At 54.2% G+C, this 23,644-nt stretch overlaps 10 protein-coding genes across 10 annotated transcripts; 5 read left to right on the forward strand and 5 right to left on the reverse strand.

Annotated features, from left to right (window-relative positions):
• Positions 1-469: 469 nt before the first annotated feature.
• A1O3_08084 (uncharacterized protein) lies at positions 470-2,587 on the reverse strand (the record flags this gene model as incomplete). Its single annotated transcript, XM_007738183.1, has 1 exon — positions 470-2,587. One exon carries the CDS (start codon positions 2,585-2,587, stop codon positions 470-472), a length of 2,118 nt encoding a protein of 705 aa, XP_007736373.1.
• A 714-nt stretch (positions 2,588-3,301) lies between these two features.
• Positions 3,302-4,363, forward strand: A1O3_08085 (uncharacterized protein; the record flags this gene model as incomplete). The annotated part of the gene is made up of 3 exons (XM_007738184.1): positions 3,302-3,702; positions 3,754-4,219; positions 4,271-4,363. 3 exons carry the CDS (start codon positions 3,302-3,304, stop codon positions 4,361-4,363), a joined length of 960 nt encoding a protein of 319 aa, XP_007736374.1.
• A 2,299-nt stretch (positions 4,364-6,662) lies between these two features.
• On the reverse strand, positions 6,663-8,015 carry A1O3_08086 (uncharacterized protein; the record flags this gene model as incomplete). Its single annotated transcript, XM_007738185.1, has 3 exons — positions 6,663-7,282; positions 7,485-7,737; positions 7,902-8,015. The coding sequence occupies 3 exons, from the start codon at positions 8,013-8,015 to the stop codon at positions 6,663-6,665; spliced, it is 987 nt and encodes a 328-aa protein (XP_007736375.1).
• Positions 8,016-8,689: 674 nt separating this feature from the next.
• A1O3_08087 (phosphoserine aminotransferase) lies at positions 8,690-10,068 on the reverse strand (the record flags this gene model as incomplete). The annotated part of the gene is made up of 2 exons (XM_007738186.1): positions 8,690-9,286; positions 9,343-10,068. The coding sequence occupies 2 exons, from the start codon at positions 10,066-10,068 to the stop codon at positions 8,690-8,692; spliced, it is 1,323 nt and encodes a 440-aa protein (XP_007736376.1).
• A 551-nt stretch (positions 10,069-10,619) lies between these two features.
• Positions 10,620-12,572, forward strand: A1O3_08088 (DNA polymerase eta subunit; the record flags this gene model as incomplete). The annotated part of the gene is made up of 1 exon (XM_007738187.1): positions 10,620-12,572. One exon carries the CDS (start codon positions 10,620-10,622, stop codon positions 12,570-12,572), a length of 1,953 nt encoding a protein of 650 aa, XP_007736377.1.
• Positions 12,573-12,621: 49 nt separating this feature from the next.
• Positions 12,622-13,926, reverse strand: A1O3_08089 (isovaleryl-CoA dehydrogenase; the record flags this gene model as incomplete). Its single annotated transcript, XM_007738188.1, has 1 exon — positions 12,622-13,926. One exon carries the CDS (start codon positions 13,924-13,926, stop codon positions 12,622-12,624), a length of 1,305 nt encoding a protein of 434 aa, XP_007736378.1.
• A 2,669-nt stretch (positions 13,927-16,595) lies between these two features.
• Positions 16,596-17,653, forward strand: A1O3_08090 (uncharacterized protein; the record flags this gene model as incomplete). The annotated part of the gene is made up of 2 exons (XM_007738189.1): positions 16,596-16,725; positions 16,776-17,653. The coding sequence occupies 2 exons, from the start codon at positions 16,596-16,598 to the stop codon at positions 17,651-17,653; spliced, it is 1,008 nt and encodes a 335-aa protein (XP_007736379.1).
• Positions 17,654-18,381: 728 nt separating this feature from the next.
• Positions 18,382-19,542, forward strand: A1O3_08091 (uncharacterized protein; the record flags this gene model as incomplete). The annotated part of the gene is made up of 1 exon (XM_007738190.1): positions 18,382-19,542. The coding sequence occupies one exon, from the start codon at positions 18,382-18,384 to the stop codon at positions 19,540-19,542; it is 1,161 nt and encodes a 386-aa protein (XP_007736380.1).
• Positions 19,543-19,641: 99 nt separating this feature from the next.
• A1O3_08092 (uncharacterized protein) lies at positions 19,642-20,845 on the reverse strand (the record flags this gene model as incomplete). The annotated part of the gene is made up of 2 exons (XM_007738191.1): positions 19,642-20,410; positions 20,655-20,845. The coding sequence occupies 2 exons, from the start codon at positions 20,843-20,845 to the stop codon at positions 19,642-19,644; spliced, it is 960 nt and encodes a 319-aa protein (XP_007736381.1).
• Positions 20,846-21,528: 683 nt separating this feature from the next.
• On the forward strand, positions 21,529-22,988 carry A1O3_08093 (uncharacterized protein; the record flags this gene model as incomplete). The annotated part of the gene is made up of 6 exons (XM_007738192.1): positions 21,529-22,105; positions 22,214-22,329; positions 22,384-22,437; positions 22,503-22,522; positions 22,575-22,648; positions 22,705-22,988. The coding sequence occupies 6 exons, from the start codon at positions 21,529-21,531 to the stop codon at positions 22,986-22,988; spliced, it is 1,125 nt and encodes a 374-aa protein (XP_007736382.1).
• Between the last annotated feature and the right edge of the window lie 656 nt (positions 22,989-23,644).

The raw sequence follows: 23,644 nt of genomic DNA on the forward strand, positions 1-23,644 counted from the left end.
GCGGACTGGATGTCGTCTCATCTAGTGACTGGTGATGGATGTCGTCTCATCTAGTGACTGGTGATGGATGTCGTCTCATCTAGTGACTGGTCATGCTTGATGCTATGTTTGAGAAGTCGAATGAGTGCTTGGTCTCTCCGCGGGATATGCGGATATGGATGTGGAGGATGATATGAGACAGAACCAATCTATCTATATATACACACCTACATGGCTACATAGCTACATGTCTTGATGTGTTTATGTGTTGATGTGTTGATGGCTTGATGTCTACAAGCCATGTGCAACGTGCAACATATTGTGGGGAAAGAGGAAAAGCCAACAGGAGATGCAGGCCGACAACAAGCTAATTAGCTCTTTTCTCGCCCGGTTCACAACCCCTTAGTATCCTAGATGACAATGATCCAAGATGTTTTCTGTACATGTCTGTACGAAGTATCCGTACTGTATCTTTCATGAATGACCAGGATCATGACCACGTCTCCTGCTTATATCTCCCCTCCTTTTCCAATCTGGCGAGATAGGCTTCGGCGTCAGCCTCGGTCTGGATCGGCTCGGCATCCTCGTCGTCGTCAAGTGCATCATCCACATCCACATCCGCATCCACATCCACGCTGGTCGAGGCAGAGGCGTGCGAGGCTGCTGCCGTCTTGCCTTCCACCGCTCTCTTCTGACCTTGATCGACAAGCGCATCGACAAGGGCCTGCCGCACCGCCTTGGGCATGGCGCCCGAAGAGCCGCACACGATAATGGTGGCGTCGCGTTCGCGGAGGTATTGCCATATTAGCTTGGCATGCTCGCGTATCCGGTCCTGCACGTAGACCTTGGACTTGTGGTCCCGTGAGAATGCTGGCATGACTTGGAACCCGACGGCGGTGGCAGGGGCATCGGGCTCCGGCGCTTGGGTCTGGGTCTGGGTCTGTGTTTGGGTTTTGGTTTTGGTTTGGGTCTGGGTTGGTGTCGCTGTCGGTGTCTGGGTTTGTGGTTGTGGTCGTGTTGGTGTTGGTGTTGGTGTCGCTGTCAGTGTCTGCATGGCAGCCCACTCATCATGAAAAAAGTAGTCGGCCCTTGCATTGCGACAGCCGAAGAATAGCGCAGTCCCGCCGCGAGGCTGGCCGTGCTGGGCCTTTTCGTGGATAAGCGCTCGAAGCGGCGCGACACCGGTTCCGGCGCCAACCAGGACGTGGCTCATATCACCTATATCAGCCGACTTGAAAAAGCGGCCTTCTGTCTTCAGAGACACCTGCAACGTCGTCCCGACCGGCAGCTGTGCCAGATACCTCGTACAGACGCCCTCCCGGATGCGCTTGATGACGGTTCTGTATTTGACAATGGCCACCAACAGCTCGAATGTGGTCGAGCCGTGCTCGGCGTGCTTCAACGCCCCACCGCTGGCGATGCTGAACTGTCGCGGACGCAGCGGAGGGAAGATGTTGGTCGCTTCTTCCCACGGGATATGGACCGAGTCGAATTCTTGTAGGATCTCTATCATGCTCCGTCTCGGCCTGGTGGCGTAGTCGTAGTACTCGTCGAGATACTGCGGGTCGGTGAACTCCAACAGCCGCTCCTTGTGCATCTCGTCGCTGGTGTAGTTTGCAATGGCCCCGAAAAAGGAGCGTCGAGGGATGGCGTTGATGTCCAGATATTCGGTCAAGAGTGTCCGCAGAGTGAGGTCTGCACGGGTGAAGATGGGATGGTTAGAGAGAAGAGGACTTGCCTTTGGGCGCGTCGAGACCAGGTGAACCGGGGTATCGGCTACATCGCGCCAGTTCATGCGGTCGATCACAAACGCCACATCTTCCGGCATGTTTCGAGGGCCGATGGCCAGCGCATCACCGGGCATGTAGTCGATCTTCCCACTGGCCTTGAGCCTCAAGAACCGCACATCTTGCCAGTGGTCGGACGGCGTGACGCGCTCGTTCTTCTCCAGAACGGCAGCGAATGAGCCAGAAGAGACATTCGCGGACGTGGTGTCTAGATCGCTACGGGGGGATTGCGTCTCGATGGACTGGGAGCCTGTCACAGCCTTTTCCAAGCGGGATTTGCCGGGCAGCAGGACCTCGTTCGGTATCACAGTCAGGCCTGCAGGGAGTGGGAAAGTGTCCAGGACCGTCTTGCGGAAACGCTCCAGCCATTCGAGGAAAGCGCCGTCACTGCCTTCGTCGCCTTGCTCATCAGCCTCGCAAGAGTCGAGGATCGAAGTGGCCCCGAGCTGCCGCAGCCGTTTGTCCAACTTGCGGGCCGCCCAGTTGAACTTGGGATAGGAACTGTCACCCAGTCCCACGAGGGCATATCTGACGCCCTCTAGCGTGGTAGGAGAGAGCTTTTTCCGTAGGAGGCCGGTCCAGAATTTGCGAGCATTTTCGGGAAAGTCGCCCTGGCCGGTGGTGGAGACGACGATGACAGCGAAAGTGTAGGCATGCAAGTGACCGTGTCTGACATTGTCTAGTCCTGCCACATCTGTGTCGAATCGCAGCCGCTCGAGACCGCGGCCGATCTCTTCAGCAAAGTCCTGCGCTGTGCCGGTTTCTGTCCCGTACAGAATGAGGGCAGACCTTCCGTGGGCTTGCTCGGTCGAGGCAGCCATCGTCGAGTGCAGATTGCCAGACCAGCATCGTGTGGTCCCGGAATCAACTCATCCTCAACCAGTCGTCCTTGAGATGGAATTCGTCCCCTCAGTAAATATCTGTGTGCTCTGTGTTCTCCGTATCCCGGTATCGGATGGCAACGCAGGCGACAGAGACTGGCATATCGGCTGCTTCTTGCTTTACCGTATCCGTGGTGCTGTCTTGGCAGATTATATGGGGGAGCATTGCGGCTGAGATGCATTTTGATTGCTCAGTACATCAACATGGTTGTAGGTACCTGGCATCTAACCTGGTTACAGCTGCCGCGACACACAAGAGTCGCTGTTAAGGAATCATCCGAGTCTCTTGTCCTCTCCCAACACCAGTTCTGATTGTCTGGGAGCCTTGCACAATGCTTTGGGGCCATGTCTCTCACCCGACTTGTTCCCCAAGAGGACTTGACGGGGGGAGTCTATCGGGGAACACACCATGTCGAAGCAACGACCACCATTGGACTAGAACTCATGCATACCCTGGTCTGCAATGGCCAGCAGGACAACGACATGTCTCGGGCGGGGATGTGAGTCGGATTGACTACACAGCCACCATGGATTCAGCCTGACCACCGCAACCTTCTTCCTCACAACCTCGCGTTGCCTTGGAACTCTTTCTTCCCTTCTAAACCGTTCATCTCTTACTGAAGTTGCTGCCTCTGGATAGTCCTCTCGGGCAACATGGCTGAGACTGTCGGAGTGGTCGCCGCCGCCCTTGAGTTCGGAAAGACCGTCTTGGAGCTGAAGCAGCTCTACTCCTCCATCAAAAATGCGCCGGAAGACTTGGCCGAGCTTCTGGAGGAACTAGATCTCTTTGAGGAGATCATGCAGACGCTTGCCCAACAGGACGCCCTCATCGCCAGCTATGCTCCTCCCGCGGTGGTTCAGAGATGCCGGCAGTCTTGCGAGAAGGCCGTGCAAAGCCTGAGACCGGTTTGCTCCGAGCTGTCGAATTCCATCAAACGATGTCGTTGGCGCGGCTCTGTCAAAGTGGTTCTAAAGGACGACGTGATGGAAAAGGCCAGACAGCGCATTGAGAGGACTAGGGCCAACCTCTTGTTGGCTCAGACTGCCTCGTGGAAGTGAGTTACACGCTTGTTGATTGATCTGCTGGTGCAGCTCTAACAATGCAGTGCGATGAATACCTTTCATATTGAACAACATGCTCGCATCCATGCGTTGGTGCTCTCAACCTCCACATCATTGTTGGCCCATCCGAGTAGCCGTCGCCGGGATCAACCAGACCCATCTGCCAGTCTACCAAGTTCAAACGAAGCCGACTCCGCAGAGTCAGAGATCAGCGACCGGACCGTGACTCTGGCCGTGTCAGAAACAGGCTCCCGTCGCCTGAAGATGAAACCCCAGAGGCGAACTTTACTGACCTTCCAAACCCTCCTCCTCGGGAAGAGGATCGAACTGGTTCAAGAGCGAGCAGGCGGACCTTCAACCTTCATCATCAGACAGTACAACATCCGGCCATATTCTGCACCAGTATTTAAGTACGTAAAGAATGGCAACATTGCAGCTCTCCAGCAACTATTTGAAACGAAGCAAGCTTCTATCTTTGATAGAGATGAGGATGGCTACACTCTGATCCATGTAATGTTGCTGCCCTTCAGTTATGATCAGACTACTGATTGTTTACCTTAGCGGGCTGTCATGTTCGAGAAAGCATCGATGGTCCGATTTCTTCTCAGACAAGGCGCCGATCCTAACCAGACCCAGTCCAGGTATGTCTTATAGCAGACATTTCTTCGCGTGACCGCTAATGCGACAGTTAGATCCGACGACAAATACGGGTCATGCTTTTTCGATGCGTGTAGTTCAAACTTGGACACCTTGAACGCACTTACAGGAGGCCCCACGCTTGACGTTTTCTCAGACTTTCCTGACTGGGCTCTGTTCATCTGCGCAACTCTCGGTTTCGGCGTCGAAATTTCATCTTTTATCATGTCCCAGGTCTCGCCATACTGGAGCACCGTAGATTTCAGTCGCCGCCTAGAGGTTGCGTACTGGCTTTGTGAGAAAACTGCAAGTTTAAAGATGTTTGAGTTTGCTCTATCCCCAAATCCGCTCGATTCATCGTGCCTTGTGAGAAAGTGGTCAAGGGAAGGCTGTACGGAGGTGCTGCACGATAGTCTCATCGTGCGTGTGGCGAAAGCATTTGCTGGCTGCTATCGTCGGGGTCTGGCTTCTGATTTGACCGGCTTACGAGCTCTGTTCCGGTCTGCTGTCGGACTGGGCGGTATGAGAGTGTCTTTTGAGCATAATTGCTGGTCACCTATGCTAAGTTACCTGGATTTGCACTCTAACACGAGGTGGAATGGGTGTGAATGTGAGCTTCTCCAAATCTACTTCCGAGGCTCTCACGCAGACCTCACATCCCACCGCCTGACTCATCGGCTTCGTCAGTGGGCACGTGAGGTGGTATTGGCTGGTCAAGATCTGAGGGAGTACGGTCGCCGAGAGCATCGATTCCTCAAGACGCTACCACGGAAGTTGATGATCTCGGCGTGGAGGAAAAAACAGAAGTTCGAACTCAAACTGCATGTTGTGAGTTTCACATATGGAGACACTCCGGAAGACTGGCACATATGGGTGTCGACATCGTCAGATGAATATGCAGGTGATCTCTGGCAGAGTTTGCAAGATGACGGAGATGTCGAACCTGCGCTTTGTCTTCCGGGGGCCTGGCTAGACACTCTTCAGGAAGTTAACTATCGGAAATTCAACTTGGACTACTTTATGTACTCCAGAAGAAGGCGTCGGCGTTTCCTGCGCTATTTGGGCTTGACACTAGACTGTGAAGATGAAGTGTTCGGTAAACATGAAGCATTCGGACGCAAATGGAGAGAACTGGTCCCATATCGGGCAACAAGCGGAAAAGAAGAAAGAGCAAAGAGGGACAAGTTCTTCGAGAAGAATGGCATTACACCGCCCTACTGGCTAGGATGCTAAGGCTGAGAACACCCTCTTTGGCGCCGTTCTCGCGCGGGCGTGTATGCTAGCTGCAAAGAGGTCAAAGGACTTGGATGCGAGAGTGCCACAGTTAGCAGGGACGACACTAAGGATGAGCCAACAGGGTTCGACGCAAACAATGAGGAAGGAGGACAGACCAGAGCCACAGCCCGGATGACAATGAGAAAGCAATGCAGGAGACCTTCAGACGTGGTGGGATTGGGAGCCCCATCGACTCGACCCCCAGCTGCGCAAGGAAGGAAGGAGGAAACCATGGATTCAATCGATGAAGAGGCTAGGCGCACGAGGGACATGGACTGGCCGACGGATGTAGATGGAGTTGGTGTTGAATCTGTTGCTGCTGCTGTTGCAGTTGCAGAGCAGACCTCATGAGATCTCATTTATGTCACGGCCTGTTTATTTCATTCATTGATACATTTGGTTTCATTTCAGATCACCTACAGATCTAGATCTGTCTAGGATTCCAATCCCCCATCATCCCTGTTCGTTCGTGTTCGTGCCTTGCCGGACACCGGACACCAGCTAGATACATGTTCTTTCTGACTACCTAACTTATCCGGTATATAGTGTCCGGTATCTAGTTTCTATCTCTTTCCTCTTGCCTGGTGCGAATGAGGCGAAACACGCCGTATGGAAATGGAAAGGGAAACGATAATGGAAACACTGGCGCCAGAACGAGAATTGGAATGGGAACGGCAACGAGAACGGGAACAGGCAGAATGGGAACGGGCAGAATGGTAGATGAGCAGATGTTGTTTCTTCTCATTCGGTCACCTAGCTAGTCGAGTAACAAGTCACACTCTCTCACTCACTCTCTCTTTCTCGGTCTTGCTCCACTGCAGTAAGTAGACCATCACTCTCTCGGTCTTGCTCCACGGCAGTAAGTAGACCATCACTATCTCGTTGAGATGAAATAGGATTAGGACTACGACAGATCGATCGTCGATCCTCAATCCTCAACAGGGATATGTAGGCAGAGATTTTCATTTCCCCTGCGGAACAAGTAAGTACCTAGTACCTAGTACCTAGTACCTATCAACTTCGACCCGTCAATTGGATTAGATTAGTAGACGCCTCCATCGTCGTCGCCGCCACCACCACCGCCCAAGCCGTCGTCATCATCACCCTCGCCGGTGTCGAAGTACTTTTCGGCATCGTAGTCATTGGCGTCGTCGTCCGACTCCTCGAACTCCGAGTCGACGGGCTCGTCGTCGGCGGAGCCGTCATCGTCGTCGTCGTCATCCGAGTTCGAGGAGTTGTCATTGTCGTTGTTGTCGTTGTTGTTCTCGTCGTCGTCGTCGTCATCCTCGTCGTCCGAGCCTTTAGCCTTGTCCTTCTTGTTGCGCCGCGGTCGCGGCTGGATCTCCTCCTCGGAGAAGTCGTCCTCGGCGTCCAGGCCGCGCTTCTCGCCGGCCTTGCGCGTCGTCAGGTTGTCGCGCCGCCGCTTGGTGCTGTTGCGGGACCGCCGCGTGCCGGACAGCAAGGGATCCGAGCCGTCATCGCTGTCGTTGGCTTTCTCCGCCTCGTCTTCGTTCTCCTCCTCTTCGATGACCACGTCCCGCTTCCGCTTCTTGCGCGGCGCGTTGGTCTCGGCGTCGATGTCGATGTCGGTCGATTTCCACAGTGAGTGTGTGTGTCGTGGGTCGAGGAGCGGCCACAGTTCCGTGGGGAAGTATCTCAACTCTGTGCGAGGGCCATTGTTGTCAGAAACAGAAACCAACATTCTCGCAGAAACCACCATTCTCGCAGTTCTTTTCTTCTTCCCGCTGCCCGGTCGGGGGAGGGGGAGACCTCAGAAAAGATTCCCAAAATCAAAATCGCCGGGATTGGGACTAGGACTGGGACTGTTGATCTCATATTTATTTCAGATTCAACTTCAACATACCGTGATTTCGTCCGCTCAGGTCCGGGACCGTCCTTTTCTTCTTGTAGTATTTCGCCGTGTACTTCTCCTGGTCGTTGAAAGGGTCGAAGCCCGCTCGCTTGATGACTTTGCCGGTCTTCGCATCTGCCAGGCTGCTCGCGTCCAGCACCGAGTAGTAGGGTCCGTTGTGAGCTCGGTCGCGGAGCCGCAGGTAGTTTTGCACGCACGCCCGTTCGACGGCTGAGATGGGTCGAGGCACCGGTAGTTGGATGTCCTAAGTATGGCAAGGACGGAGTCAGTCGAGGCCTTGAATAAATGAAGTGCAAAATACGAATCCTAACTGGTCTCGTCTTCGCGAGGCGCCAGGGAGGAAGAGGGAAGAGAGAAAAGACAACCGTCGCCGGACGACGATGAGATCGATGAGGGTTTGGGACCTACAGGAAACTGCGGCGCTGGCCTGTTAGGGGTGTTGAATGTCGACGGGTCGTCTTCCTCGTCGTCCCATGCCAGGTCGGGCCCGCGTTTCCCACCTCCTCTGCCACGGCGCGCCATGTCAATGTCACCGTGAGGAGTGAGGAGTGAGCGAAGAAAGCGAGCCGGCTGGAGTTGAGTTGCGGATCCCGAAAAGGCTCAGGCGTCGAGAGGGCCGCCCTAGATCACCGAGTCGAGCGTTGCATGGTTGGATGCGGATGCGGATGTGGATGCGTGGTGAGGGAGAGGGACAAGGGTTGAGGGATGAGCAGGGTGGAGGACAACGAGCAATCTTTGCTGATGAGCCAGGAGGGTTGGTAGTGTTTGGACGTGCCGTGCAGTGTGTGAGTAGTGAGTGATACAGAACAGTACACTACAGTCAAAGTCCTTCACAGTCCTTCTGCTCAAGCCAGAAAATCGGCGGCAGAATTTTGGCGCGTGTGAAGCAAAGGTGGAGAACGGAAAATGGCGGCGCGCTCACCGCCTTCGCGGGTCAACGGTCGACGAGGCTGAACACTATTATACTGGTATAGGCACGGGCAAGAAAGCACATCACACAGTGGTCAAGCAGATCTATGATCTATGCTACGATTAAATCAAGCAAGCCTCGTGCTGGTATTTAATGAGGTCAGATTGGAACACCGTCTTTGGGCAAAGGCAATATGAGTCGTTCATGCTTTTCAGACAGAGGACAGACACCATCGTCTAGGACTTTTAGAGGTTGATTACAATCCAAAGGTCAATTCTCCAGCAAATCATGCCTTTGCAAACTCAACCAGGTAACCGGCCAGCTTCTGAGCATTTTCCTCCGACACGGCGTTGTAATTGCTCGCCCTAATTCCACCAACAGAGCGGTGTCCTTTCAGCCCAAGCAGTCCTCGCTTCTCTGCTCCCGCAAGAAAAGCCTTTTCCCGGCCGTCGTCCGGCACCGCCTCATTATTGGTCTGGGCTCCAGAGATGATCCGGAAGCATATATTCATTCGGCTCCGCACACTCTTATTCGGCACAACATGGTAGGTATCTGGAAAAGCATCAAGTGCGCCATAGATGAGTGCAGCTTTCTTGTCGGCAATCGCTTCCTGCCCAGAGACCTTCTGAGAGCCCCAGGTCGAGACAAGCGACTGGAGCACAAGAGTGGCGACGTAGAGGTTGAAGATTGGTAGAGTGTTGTAAAGACTGTTGTTCGCGGCAATGGTAGAGAAAGAGAATACTATCGGAGGAATCGCCCCTGACAACGGGATCACAGGAGACAATGCGTGCAAAAATGTGGGCGGGGGAACCAGGTTGAGAAGGGACTTTCGAATGATGATGACCGTGATTCCAGTAATGCCGAGATTCTTTTGTGCACCGCCCTAGGTCGACGTTAGCACAACTGAAAATACCGACCGAAGAACTGGGGATGGCTCACAAAAATCACGCCAAACTTCCTGACGTCGATCTTCCGGCTCAGAAAATTGCTCGACATATCAGCCACCACTATCCTCTCATCGTCTTCGCTGCCGCCCGTGCTTTCCAGAGATTTGGGGAAGCCCGGAAACTCGACACCGTCGACCGTCTCGTTGTCACAATAGTAGGTGAAAGCGGTTCCCTTCGGAGTTAATTTCCACTCTTTCTCGTCTGGGATCTTACCAAATTTGCCGTTGTTGCTCTTCCTCGAGTCCGCAGCGACATTGACATATTTGGCGCTCAGGAGCCTCGTAGCTTCCTGGCTGGCCTTGAGCGACCAGGATCCGGTGACAAGGTAATCGACCTTTAGCTCAGCCTCGATCTCGCGTCTGACTCGGTCCAGAACTTCTGCATCCTTTCCCTCTCCCAGTTCAGCGACGGCCTTTCTCCGCCGCTTTTCAATCCAGGCCCCCACCAAGTTCTGGACAGTGGCACTGAACTCGCCTGTTCCCCCTCCGTGCAAGAAAAGGACATCATATTCGTCCGTCGGGATGTCGTAAAGCGTTGCCAGGGCATCTTTAGCATCGGCAAGGATTTTGTTTGCTGTTGGCGAGCGATGAGAGATCTCCGCCAATGACAGACCACTGTCTTCGAAATTGACCAAGGCTTCAGCACTCTTCTCCAAGGCGGCTGTTGGGAGAGGAGCAGGTCCCGCGCCGAAATAAGCGATTTCTGAGCGACTCGGCATATTGTAGGTATCGTGGTCTTCCTACCGGACTTGAGAGGACAGCACCTGCGATACTATATTGGATACAGGGTGGTCGGTTCAGAGTTCTCCAGGAAGCGAGAAGGGGACCTGTTTTTGTCGTGGCACTCTGCAAGATGAGTCAATGCTGGCGGCGGAAAATATCAGGTACAAAGTATGGGGAAGACGGTGGATCCCGTGACGTGATTTACGTGGAGTCACGTACCTGACTCAGCACAGTGCTGCTTTAACTTAGGTAGACACCACCGCCGCCACCACCACCACACGACGCGCTGCAGTCTTTGCCATGCCAGCAGCTGTCACCATATCCAGACAACGTGTAGGAAATGGTGCTACCACGGCTTGACACCAAGAAGGCAACCGAGATTCATATAAGACGGCCGGATGGATGCCTAGTTCGACAGTGACTACTTCCTGCCACGGACGACATTAGGTGGACATGAACAGAATGTTTAGCTGAGGGAGCCAATATCAGAAACCCGAGTCGCTTGGGCCAAGCAGGCCAACCCGACAGGTTCTGGGGACAACTTGCAATGTCATCGTCGCAACCCTTCCATCTGTCCTCGCCCACTGCCGGAGGAGGAGTGAGGAAAAAGTCACGCTTCACATACAAGCATCTACAGCTCCTGAAACAGTCGGCGACGAACTGCCCGTTGCGGGTGATCGCGCTGATCGACTACGATGCGTTCTATGCGCAGTGCGAGATGGTGCGGCTGGGGGTGGGCGAGACGCAGCCGCTGGCGGTGCAGCAGTGGCAAGGGCTGATCGCCATCAACTACCCGGCGCGGGCGTTCGGGCTGAACCGCCACGTCACGGTGACGGAGGCCAAAACCAAGTGCCCGGAGCTGGTGGTGCAGCACGTGGCGACGTGGCGCGAGGGCGACGACAAGTGGGCGTACCGCGCCGACGCGGCCCAGCACATCCAGACCGACAAGGTGTCGCTGGACCCGTACCGGCTCGAGTCGCGCAAGAGTCTGGCCCTGGTCAAGGAGATCCTGCCGGCCCCGCCCGTCCAGAAGGTCGAGAAGGCCAGCATCGACGAGGTCTTCTTGGACCTGTCCGCCCAGATCCATCACCTCTTGCTGCAGCGCTACCCGGAGCTTCAGTACGCCCCCTACGACGACCCCACCGAGCTGCTGCCCCTGCCGCCCTCCAGTGCGCTCGACTGGCACGCCGACGCCCTCGTCGATCTCGACCACGTCGAGGCCGAGGACGACGACCCGGACTGGGACGATGTCGCCATGAACGTCGGCGCCGAGATTGTGCGCCATGTCCGCCACACCATCTACGAGAGGCTCAAGTATACCTGCTCCGCCGGCATCGCCCGTAACAAGATGATGGCCAAGCTGGGCGCCGGGTACAAGAAGCCCAATCAGCAGACCATCGTGCGGAATCGCGCCGTCCAGCACTTCCTGTCAGGCTTCAAGTTCACCAAGATTCGCAATCTAGGCGGGAAGTTGGGCGAACACGTGGTCGACACCTTTGGCACCGACGAAGTCACCGAGCTGCTCACCATACCTCTTGAACAGCTGAAGGCGAAGTTGGGCGATGACACGGGCAGCTGGCTCTACGGCATCATCCGTGGTGAGGACAACAGTGAGGTCAATTCACGCACACAGATCAAGTCGATGTTGTCGGCAAAGTCATTCCGGCCGAGCATCAACAACACGGATCAGGCAAATAAATGGTTACGTATTTTCGCCGCAGATATCTATGCCCGCCTCGTCGAGGAGGGCGTGACCGAAAACAAGAGAAGACCAAAGACCGTCACCCTCCATCACCGCCAGGGCGGACAGACCCGATCCAAGCAATTGCCTATCCCACAGGGCAGGAAGATTGACGAGACCGTGCTGTTTGAGCTCGCCAAAACTCTGCTAGGCCAGGTCATTGTGGATGGCAGAGCGTGGCCCTGTGCGAATCTATCTTTGAGCGTAGGCGGCTTTGAGGACGGTGTGTCGGGAAATAGAGGTATCGATACCTTCCTCCTGAAGGGAGACGAAGCCAGAGCTGCCATGGAGCCACCACCTCGGAGCAACACCGCCACACCCAATTCCGAAGACCCTCGACCAGAAAAGCGCCGAAGGCTCAATGAAGCATCCAGCATTGCTCGGTTTTTTGCCCGGGCCGAGAGTAGCGGCGACCCGGCGGATGAGCTAGCAGACGACGGGCATGACGACCCGAGTGAAGAGGGAGAGGTCGAAAATACGCAAGACGGCCCTCACAGACCGCGTCACATGGATCAGCAAGATATTACTTCATACTTTTGCCAGGAATGTCAGCAGTCCCTCAAGGAGACGGATAGAAACGAACACGAAGACTGGCACCTTGCCAGAGAACTTCAAGCTCAAGAGGCGCCCGCTGTCACGGGCCCAGCAAACAGTCGTCCACCTGGGCATTCAGTTACCAAACCAAAACGCGGAGGAATCGGCACGCGAGGACGAGGTCCGAAGCCCGAGAAAGGGCAGAGTCGTCTTGCTTTTGGATGATATGCCGTGGATATCCAGCCATCTGAAGACGACATTATTCCACCTGCGTTTAAATGCCCTGGTCGGCGTATTCTTTGTTGAACGCCCTCCCAATGACCATCCTCCTGATCTCGCTTGTCCCAGCACCGATTTCGTATAGTTTGGCATCTCTCAATAGTCTCCCCGCGGGAATTTCATTAACGTAGCCGTTGCCGCCCATCAGCTGAATGGCATCAAGTCCGCATTCGGTGGCTCTCTCGGCGGCGTATAGGATTGCTCCAGCACAATCTTGTGTCCGAATTTGACCTTCCTCATCAACCTGCTTGGCTGTCGTGTAGGTGTACGCCCTCGCGGCTTGGAGCTTCGTGTACATGTCGGCCAATTTGCCCTGGATCAACTGGTTATGGGCAATTGGCAGACCGAACTGCTTCCGCTGGTGGGTATATGGCAAGACAAGGTCGAGACAAGCTTGCATAATCCCAAGCGGACCGGCACTGAGGACCAGCCGCTCCAGATCGAGGCCTTCCATGAGGACTTTGACGCCCCTATTGACCTCGCCCAGGACATTCTCCTTCGGGACGAAGACGTTGTCGAAGACAAGCTCGCCGGTGTTGGACCCTCGCATGCCGAACTTGTCAAGTTTCCTGGCCACGGAGAAGCCTTCGAAGGTCCTTTCGACGATAAAGGCAGTAATACCCTTGCTATGCTTGTCGGGCTCCGTCTTTGCATATACCACGATAAAGTCGGCATCAGGTCCGTTGGTGATCCACATCTTCGTGCCGTTCAGTCGATAACCTCCATCCACAGCCTTCGCGGTGGTTTTCATGCTCACGACATCACTTCCTGCAGAGTGTTCCGACATGGCCAGGGCGCCGATCTTGTCTCCGGAGATCAGGCCGGGAAGAAATCGTTCTTTCTGGTCTTTATTGCCATTCAGGCTCAACTGGTTCACACAGAGCTGGGAGTGGGCAGCATAGGACAGCCCAATGGAACCAGAGGCCCGGCTGAGTTCCTCGTTGATAATACAGTGTGCTTGATATCCCATGCCTAATCCTCCGTATTCTTCATCGGCAGTGGGACCGAGGAAACCGGCCTCGCCCAGCTTCTTCCACATCTCATTGGGGAACGCATTCGACTGGTCGGTCTTTGCGGCAACCTCTTCGGGAATCTCTCTTCGTGTGAATTCTTGTACTCTCTCGCGAAGTTCGTGCAGATCTTCTGTAGTAGGAGGCGTGAACCCGGTGGGATGTTTCGACGTGGACGCTGCGCGCACTGCTATCCTCGAGATGTGAGTGTGAGGGGTGACGGAGAGAACGGTACTGTTGGCAAGACGGATGCCAGGTCGGACGAGTCTTGGAACCCCCAGCAACGCCATGATCAGATACTGGTATGAGATTGCAAGCGGCAGCTCTCGGCGTCAAGGGAAAAGGGACAGCAGGAGGAATACTAATCAGTACGGGTAGAGAAAGACATTTCGAGAAACAGGGAAGGTGGGAAACATAATAATATGTACGGAGTAACGCAGTTAACTCCCTTCACCCCGGAACCTTTACATTGCCGTTGCTAACCGCTGTTCCGAGGAATTGCGGACACATGTGGAGATTCCCGTCCCCGGAATCGACAGTAGAAACGATGCCTAGCATGAGACCACGAAGCCACTGTCTACAGAATTCTGTACTCCAAGCCCGAAATAACACGAGCCGCGGCATGCAGCATTCCTGATCTGAAGGCTTAGGGGCTTAGTCATTCTGCTCAATCAGTCATCGAGGTACTCTGCAGGATAGGCGTTGACGGCCTTCTCAAGAGGTCAAGGTATCGTAGGTGCTCTAGGCACTTGGGCGGCACCCGCAAGTTACGTGGCCGAAGAGACAACATATTCAAGCGATCTAGAGCAACATCACAGCAATACTATATCAAGTGCAATGGCAATCGACGAAGAGGTCAGATATCGAGCGATTACAGGGTCAAAAAGGTGTCATGCCACAATCTTTGAATACGGCTCAACCTCGACAGCCGCCGACGACGCCAACCACCGAGCGATATAGCCGAATTTCCTGTGGTTACGAACTTTGAGTTGACCTTGGCGCCCTGAAACAGGCTGCCTCTTCGGATGGTGGCATCCCGAGCCCCATCAGGTGCAGCGACTGATTGCATTGTGCTCTCAGAGATCCATCAGGTTGCACTCGGAGTCACGTATGCTGGAGGCTGCACGTATTGCTGCAACGGTCTGTTGGGAGTCGTGGGACTTGTAGAATGTCGCCGAACTGACTGAAAATCGGGGCTGAGGGGTCAGCTGCGGCCTGCGCCTGTCAACAGATGGCATGCTCCTACTTGTTATGATATGCCATTCCACAATAGGTACAGATGTGTCTTCTGCTGCCGATCTTCTCGATAATTGCCCGTCTGTAACTCTCTCCGTCCGTCTTCATCACATCGCCCGCAGGTCCTTTGCTGATGACGCCGAGAAATCTCCTTTTAAACAAGGTCAGGGAGGCCAAGCAACAGACAATCCTCCGTTACCATTCATCAACCATTGTGGAGAGAAGAGACATGACCTTGGACACCTCGTCTACTACCGCCGGACGGCAGTGCGCTGGTCGGACGAAAGCGAAGTCATTGATGTTGTCATGGAAAGGTAGGCCCGGAGGATTTGTTAGCCGCCACATCTGTTTGTTCGAATCTTGAGCGTAATAAGACTCGAGCATGAGGAGTCTACGTTCAGTCATGGTTTCTTGCGATGGCAATGCTGTCGGGAGATCGAGTCAATACAACAGACAAGTAATAGCTAAAGGTGCAGAGAGTGGCTATGTCGTGTCGGTCGGGTGGATGACTGGTTCAAAACTGGTTTAGAGAGCTGAGGGTGCTGAGGGTGTTAGCAGTGACAACATCAGTAGTAGGGCCTGCAAGTCTGGAAGGAGCTGCGAGCATGAAACATGAACAGGGAAGGCGCGTGGAGGTCAAGGCTGCGGTTCAAGCATACACTGTAGACCAGAAGACAGACTGCACTGCAGCGTCGCAGAACTGGGAGACGCCAAGCAGGGAGAACAGTTTTTCCGATCCGACCACCGACGACATGTGACATACTACTAGTAGGTAACATGTGACATGAGATTTCCCACTCTTTTCAGACGACTCGCACTAATTATGGACTACACAATACTACCTAATTGCCTCCTCTACTGTCTGAGCGCACTGCTACACTAGGATACACTTCTCTTGGCCCCCAACGCTCCTCAGAAAAATGTGAGAATGAGAATGTCATGTCTGCGTTCTGTCTTTGCTCCCACCAAGGCAGAAGTCCTCTTGTAGGGGGTATGATAACACTGCCGACCTTGGCTGCTGACCGCCTTGATGTCCTGGCGAACATGACTACCTATGATTCCCACGTTCTGGTCTCTGCCGCCAACTGCTCGCCGTGGATAACGTCACAATACCCGCTCTATATGCAACATTCATGCGACTGCGGCTCGCAGTGAGATCCTAGAGATGCATCATGGACCAATCAGGATATGCTCTTGCATCGTCTGCCGTTGGACAATGCAATCTTAGAAAGGTATTCTGTACACCGCGCTACAGAGCACCTATCGGCAGCTGCGCCACCGAGGTGTGTCAATATTGTTCTCTATCAGGCTCCATTCTGGGTATCCACAGGCGCGCAACTAACCATCTTTTCCGTGTCGACAATTCCCTCAAATGGCGTCGACGTGCATTATCCCGTTTCTGCGGCCAATTACTCGAATCCTTTCGATTGGTCTCGAGGGCAACTCAACAGGTGAAAATTCGTCATAGTCCTGTTGTGACACTTCTATCCAGAGCGGTCTACCCAGCCCAAAACACAGTCCAGTGTCCACAATCCCCTATGTTTTCTAGCGCAGACCCTAATGCAAGCCTCGCCGCCTCCTACGTATATCTGTCGTCTCGTCGGTGCACTCACTCCATTCCTTGTATACATTTAACACGAAGCCGCTGAACGCTGATACTATTGCTTTCACTTCCAACTATCCAGCTTTCTTCCCAGAAGTTTACTCGAACACACACTTTACTATGGCGCCAATCGCAATCACCCCCCCACCGGTCGAGCCTAAACGCATGGATACTCGACAGGCTCGTCCGGGTCTTCGACGAATCAACAGTTCTAATATGGGCACAAAACGAAAGATCGTCATCTTTTCAGGTATGTCTTCAACCGAGGGGCAGAAAGACACAATCTCTAACTTTCACTAGACTTTGACGGCACCATCTTCATGCAAGACACCGGTCACACGCTATTCGATAACTTTGGCTGCGGGCCAGAACGAAGAGCCGAACTCGCCACGCAAATGGAGACGGGAGAGCGGACATTCCGTGAAGTCTCGGATGAACTCTATTCATCGCTGAATGTACCATTCGAAGACGGTTTCGAAGTGATGAAGACGGCTCTTGAAATCGATCCCGACTTCCAAACCTTCCACGAATTCTGCGTCAACAATAGCATTCCTTTCCATGTTATTTCAGCTGGGTTGCAACCCATTCTGAGAAAAGTCCTGGACCATTTCATCGGCGAAGACATGAGCAAGCACATTGGCATTGTGGCCAACGATGTCAAGATTGCCGAGGACGGCAGTAAATGGGAAGCAGTTTGGAGACACGACAACGATCTTGGTCACGACAAGGCGCAATCAATAAACGAGTACCGGGAAATGCAGAGTGAAAATGGCACCATCCCCCTGATCGTTTTCGTCGGCGACGGTCTGTCAGATCTCCCGGCCGCCCGTGAAGCTGATGTCCTGTTCGCTCGTCGCGGCTTTAGACTGGAAGAGTACTGCCAAGAGCATGGACTGGCGTACATTCCTTTCGACACCTTTGCCGACGTCCAAGAAGAAGTCATTAAGATCGCGAAACTCGACGAGGAACAGACTCATGGCAGAGGCCTCCCGGCAACCTTCAACCCACTTGCCAATAAGTGGAGGCGTCTCAGCAACAAAGCTGGAAAACCTAACTTCTCTGCTTTCAGCCCATCCAGAGAGGATGTGGTATTTGAATGGCCAGAGAATGCAACGGAGTCTGCCACACTCCAAGGCTCTGAAGAAGGCAAAGCTGCATTTGCAGCACCAATGGCATAGACTCTAGCTCTGCTTTGCCATAGTACGACATCATGATATGGATTCTGGGACTTGGGGATTTTGGAGTAAGGCGCACGGCATCATAGGGGCATACGCTGGGACTTACACAGCTTTGACGAGGTAAGATTTACGACTGGCATAGAGCAATACCCAAGGTTGGACAGGGGTTAGATAGACGGATGCCCCTCTGGACAGGAAATGATAATCCCAGTTCATAGAAGATAGATAAGAGCATTGAAAGTACGCATATATATACTCTTGTGTCTCGGAAAGGTTTAGTGCAGTCAACCAGCGAATCATGAGCAGGTCCTTCAAATTTAGAAGTCTCTCAATTCAGACGACATCTTCCCTTCTTTTCCCCATGACCAACCAACCTCACCGCGCGCGCGAGAGAGAGTCTACCAGTCCTGTCCAGGTCCTTGCCCTGCGTTGTTGGTTGCTACATCACTTGGGTCGGTGCCTGAGTATGTCCAATGTCGTCAGGTGCACCTCGTCATCTCGCTTTTAGACAGGCCCTTCCTCAGCCTTGAACGCATCTATCGTTCTACATTCTAACTCACCACCGGCGTAGCACCTCCTCAACTTCGATATACCTGGGCATTGAGCTTGAGCAAGAAGCTGAATGCTCTATTATCGTCTGCTCGGTCAACATTCCCACACACATTTTGGGAGCGACCTGCCTGCCGGATTGATGCTTTGCAAGGCTTGATTGTCATCTAGCCCCATTCATGCCTCGTCCTCAGTCGAGGCCGGCCATTTCCGGATCGTTTGCGGCCAAGAAGGCCGAGATTCTGTCGTTTCTCGAACAACCGGAGGAAGCGTACACGGACAAATCTCCCAAAGGCACCGTTGACGCCCAGATTCGCGAGCTCATCGACGAGATCAATGCATATGATGGCTTGGTCACGACCAGCAGCTGTGCGGGGAGAGTTGCGGTCTTTGTCGAAGGGCCCAAGGCAAAGGCTAAGGCTGCCGGCGGAAACATCGTCCACGACGTGGACGTAGACGTGGGCATGGCAGCTGTCCGAGCCATCGACGACACAAAAGATGCCGCGCAAAAGATAGACCTTGTCAGGACGACGGCTTCGCCTGGTGGGAAAGGCGGTGGACACTGGCTCTATGTCTCGCATGATCCTATCTCACTCCCGGCGGATACTGGTGCACCGCAACCGGCTCCAAGTGGCCGTGGAGCGGGCAACTTCACAAGACTATTCAACCTCTCCTCCAACCAGGAGACCTCGTCTAACGCATCTTTGAGCTCGGTGTTAACCTCATCGGGACTGGCCCTCCCAAGCCCTCGCTTGATTCATCTCTCCTTCTCTCCTCTCATCTTGCACATCCTTTGTGCAACGCTGCAGCACGCACGGCCACTACTCGCCGCAGCCATCAACGCAGGCTTCCGTGAGAGCGGGCTACAGGGTCTCCGGATCTTGGACGACCCCGACCACGGGGTGATGGTGGCAGTAAGAACCGCAGGCCTCGCGTTTGAGACTGTGGTTGGAGTCGCGGGCGACGCAGCGACGGACGGGAAGGAAAGCACAACGCGGCTCGTGAGTGAGGAGTATCTCGCCCTCTGCGCCGGGGTGGTGAATGAGAGGTTCCGCTGGAACACCGAGCGACGGGAACGCTTCAGCGCGGAGCTGAGAAGAGCCATGGAGCGAGAAGGGCTGGCAACGACAGCGACGACGACACCTGGTAATGGGGATACGCACGAGTCACTGAATGGACATGGCTGGGAGGCCAAGGATGACCGACGGAGGAGGAAACGCGAAGAAGGACTGCAAAGACAAAAGCGGGAGCAGAAGGCATCGGGTTGCCTGTCGCATGAGCAAGCCGAGCCTGCATTAGACGAACTGGATAGCGGGCTGGCCATGCTGAACATTGACTGATCCCGACATTACTCAAAGGTTGGCTGCACAGCCCCCGACACCTTGCTTGCCCTGACTCTTCACATTGCTTCCGTGTACATTTCGGTGAGAGGTATCAGGTCAAGCCAAGGAGGTTTTACGTCCTCTAGCTAGGAATGGCTCTCTCTTCATCGACCCGGGCAGCGATATCTCCTCTCCCATCCTAACGACGGCGAACTCCGAAAGACCCGCGTCCTCAAAGTACTGCCGCAACTCCCGCTCGCTGAACCCATGATGTGTGACGGTTTTGGCGGCCGGCTGAACGCCGTGATTCTCCATGGCAAAGGTGACGAAGTCGATGATGAGAAACACGCCACCAGGCCGTAGGCGCTCGACTAGCCGTCGCGTAGCGAGCGGGATGTTTGGAAAATGGTGGAACGCCATACCGACCACGACAAGATCAAATTCAAAGAACTCAGGCGAAGACAGGTTCTGTGGAGACGGATCTGACGGGCTGAGGAGGTTGCCAACTACAGCGTGCGCGTTGAAAGGCTCTGCTTCTGGCTCTGGTTCGAGTCCCTCAGCCACCAGAGGAGAGTGCGAAGCAGAAGCTGGTCCAAAGCGCAAGTTGTATGCCAGCACCATGTTCTCGCTCAGATCGATGCCGATGTACTCGGTTGCGCGGGCGCCGAGGGCCTGCGTCATACTACCCGGTCCGCAAGCGTAGTCGAGCACGCGCACTCGTCTGCCTTGGCCGTCAGGATCAGGATCAGCTTGATTGTTCGTCTCGAACACGTTCGACGGGTCGACAAAGTCGACACCGATCCAGTCGATGTGCTGATGGACGAATGCGGTGATTTTGTTGACGAAGTCTTTCCAGGACTCCAAATTATATGACGAGGCGGTCTTGCTGGAGTCAGGCGGAAAAGGAGACGTTAGTTAGATTGAAATGAAGATTGTGCATGGACATCGCTCGTAGGATACGCGGTGTCTGAACCTGTGCTCCCGGGGACCATGTAGAGGAAAGAGTCATGTGTGACGGAGTTCCTGTCCCCCTTATAGAACACACCAAGGGTTGTCCTCATGCCAGACGAAAGAGAAGCTCGAACTAACTAACAGGGGAAGTGAGTGGGAGAGCGATTCGAGATGCTTACTTGAAATAGGTGCGATTCACATCTGCGACGGTCTCGTCGTCCTGGCGCCCAGGTGGATGGGAATGGGAATGCGAACCGTCGACATGGCCGTGACTATGGCTATGAATTTCGTCGGCGTGTCCGTGACCACGGCCTTGGTCGTGATTGTGGTCGTGATCGTGATCGTGATGGTTTTGATCGGCCTCCGCCATCGCAGCGCAGAGGATGTATAGATAGAGAAGTGGTGGCTGCGGTGGGCTCAGTCTCAATGGAAACGGATATCAGGGCAGATACGGTATGTCTGAAGATCAGGAATTCGAGCCTGATGAGCTTTCAGATACCTGGTTGGGTATTTATTCCTTCCTCCTTCCTCGTGTGCAGTGAGGTCGGAGACTTTCATGTCATGTCACGGAGACTTTCGTACCGCGGAGACCTAGCACCACCACCGGGACTCAGTACTCATCTCTCGACGGGCTTTGTATTCTCCGCTGGGGATCTAGGTGAGTGACACCCTTGCAGCATTTCATCCTGGCTGTTGAAGGGATGGTCTGTGGTCAAGACCAAGAATGGAAAGTAATAAAGTGAGGTACGGAAGTCTACCTATGTGGACGGAGGAGTTATCGAGACCCGGGGCTCCACGTGACTCGGCCCTCAGCTGCTGACGTCATCCATAACACGCGACAACTCGAGCGAGTTTGAGACGCGTAAAGTGGTTTTGGCTACAACGCCTCTGCAAGCTTACAGAGTATCAGTACCACCCGCCGGCTTGGACACTGAACAGCTGGAGTGTAATCCAAGCGACGCTTCAACCCAGACCAATTTTCGCCCTTTTGTTGGTTCGAACGATCCTCATTGATATTCGGAGCAACATTATACGCAGTCACCCCTTTTGACCATGCCAGCGCGCAAATCGGGGCCATCCAAGGCCACTCCGACCTCCGTCAACCAACGCAAGCGCCAATTGTCCGAGACTCCGACCACAGCGACTCCAGGAAGCCGGAGTTCGAAGAGGCTGAAGGAGTCGGCTGTTACGCCGAAGGGCGCCAAGACAACACCGACAAAAAGCAAGTATTTCGAGGAGCCTGACAGCGACGAACCCGACCAGACTGAGAATTCTGGATACGAGGACGAGGATGCTTCAGTGACGGAAGAGCCGTCAAGCAGTGAACTCGAGAGCGAGGATGACTATGACTCCGGAGACGCGCCGAACAAACGGCGTGGTGCCAGAAAGCAGGCCAGAGGCAATGGGCCTGCCAGGCCTGGGACTGTCTCGACAACGACGCTCGCGAAGGGGAAAGAACTCTGGAGACCCGGTGTCAAAACAGGCCTGGGCCCTGGAAAGGAGGTTTTTATTGAGAAGCCGAAGCCTCGGGGCGATGGAGGGGTGAAATACGTCCCGGAAAAGATTCACCCAAATACTATGGCCTTCTTGAAAGACCTCAAGAACAACAACGACAGGGAATGGCTGAAAAGTATGCTCGTATCTAGAGGGTGATAACCTTCTTGGGAATCGTGATTTGCGATTCAAGATGCAGCGCTTTTTTCAAGTCGGGTTTGCTGACTTGACATTTCTGTCTTAGTGCACGATCCCGATTACCGGCAATCATGGAAAGACTGGGAAAGTTTTGTGGAAACATTGACAGAAAAGATCTCTGAGATCGACGAGACCATTCCTGAACTGCCGCCCAAAGACCTGGTAAGGCCGGAAAGCCCTGAAGCCAGAGGCTCTACACTGACACCAGCATGCCAGGTCTTCAGGATTTATCGCGATATCCGGTTTTCATCTGACCCTACTCCTTACAAGGTTCGTCTTGGTACCAAAATCCTTTCTTTGCTCCCTGTTGGGTTCCCTCACTGACGCTTTTCTAGCCTCACTTCTCGGCTGCATGGTATGAAATTTCATCTCAGAAAGGGAAGGCTGTCTGTGCTGAATTTTTCAAGGTCTCGGACGGGGCGAAAAGGACCCTACGCATGTTACTATGTCCATATCCAGCCTGGAGGGAAGAGTTACGTTGGTATGACGAGTATCCATCCTAGTTACGGAATTCTTACTGATTTTGGCACGTCCCAGGCGCTGGACTCTGGATGCCCGAAGCGCAACCACTAGCGCTCGTTAGAGCTGATATTGACAGAAAGCCGAAGAAGTTGAGGCGAATTCTGACAGATCCCCGGATGCGGAATCATATATTGGGCGGGATACCGAACGATGAGAAGAAGGTGATCAAGGCTTTCGCCGCCCAGAACTCGAGTAATGCCCTGAAAACGAAGCCCAAGGTACGTGCACATCTCTTCGCGAAGCCAGCTGGCGTGCTCCGTCACCCACCCGAAGGCGCGTTAGCCTCCTCTGCCCGATGAGGTCTGTGCAGCCCGGCTGCTATGCCTAGGTCAGCAGCCCTTCTAGCTCCCGCTGCACGTACATGGCTGGGATTCTCCGTGAACGTGGAAGTGCCGGATTGCCGCGCCACTCCGTAGACGAGAGACACTTGTCAGGAGAGTGAGGAGCATGTTCGAGTGGCTCCCCTGAGTGGCGGTTGAGATCGCATGAAGGTGTGCCGGATCTATCTTGTTCGCAGCATGCCTGATTGAGCTTTCCGGGCTCAACATGCCACCTCAGCGGCTGAAACAACTACAACATGCGCGCAAACCGAAAGCACGCCGGCATTGAGGACTGAGAACGGCAGACGGGCAGATGGGGGACACCGGGAGCGGCAGCGTGCGACCTGCCCCTCCTCGAGCCATTGTCTCGGGTCGTCCCTCGTTGGCTGCGAGCAAGAACTGCGCGCAACTTTCATCACTGGCATACTTGTTCAGTGCAAAAAAGAGCACCGTGGCCTTGCCCAGTTGGGCCTTGTCCTGAATTCAGCTTTCTGCTGATCGTTGAGAACATATCTGACCACCCGTGTCTTGCAGGGATACGAAGCCGATAACCCCAGTATCGAACTACTGCGCTTGCGGAATTTCACCCTTGGCAAGGCAATTCCAGACGAAGTGGTTGTGAGCGACCAGGGATT

This window comes from Capronia epimyces (assembly GCF_000585565.1).
Source record: "Capronia epimyces CBS 606.96 chromosome Unknown aczIQ-supercont1.7, whole genome shotgun sequence".
Classification (NCBI taxonomy): domain Eukaryota; kingdom Fungi; phylum Ascomycota; class Eurotiomycetes; order Chaetothyriales; family Herpotrichiellaceae; genus Capronia; species Capronia epimyces.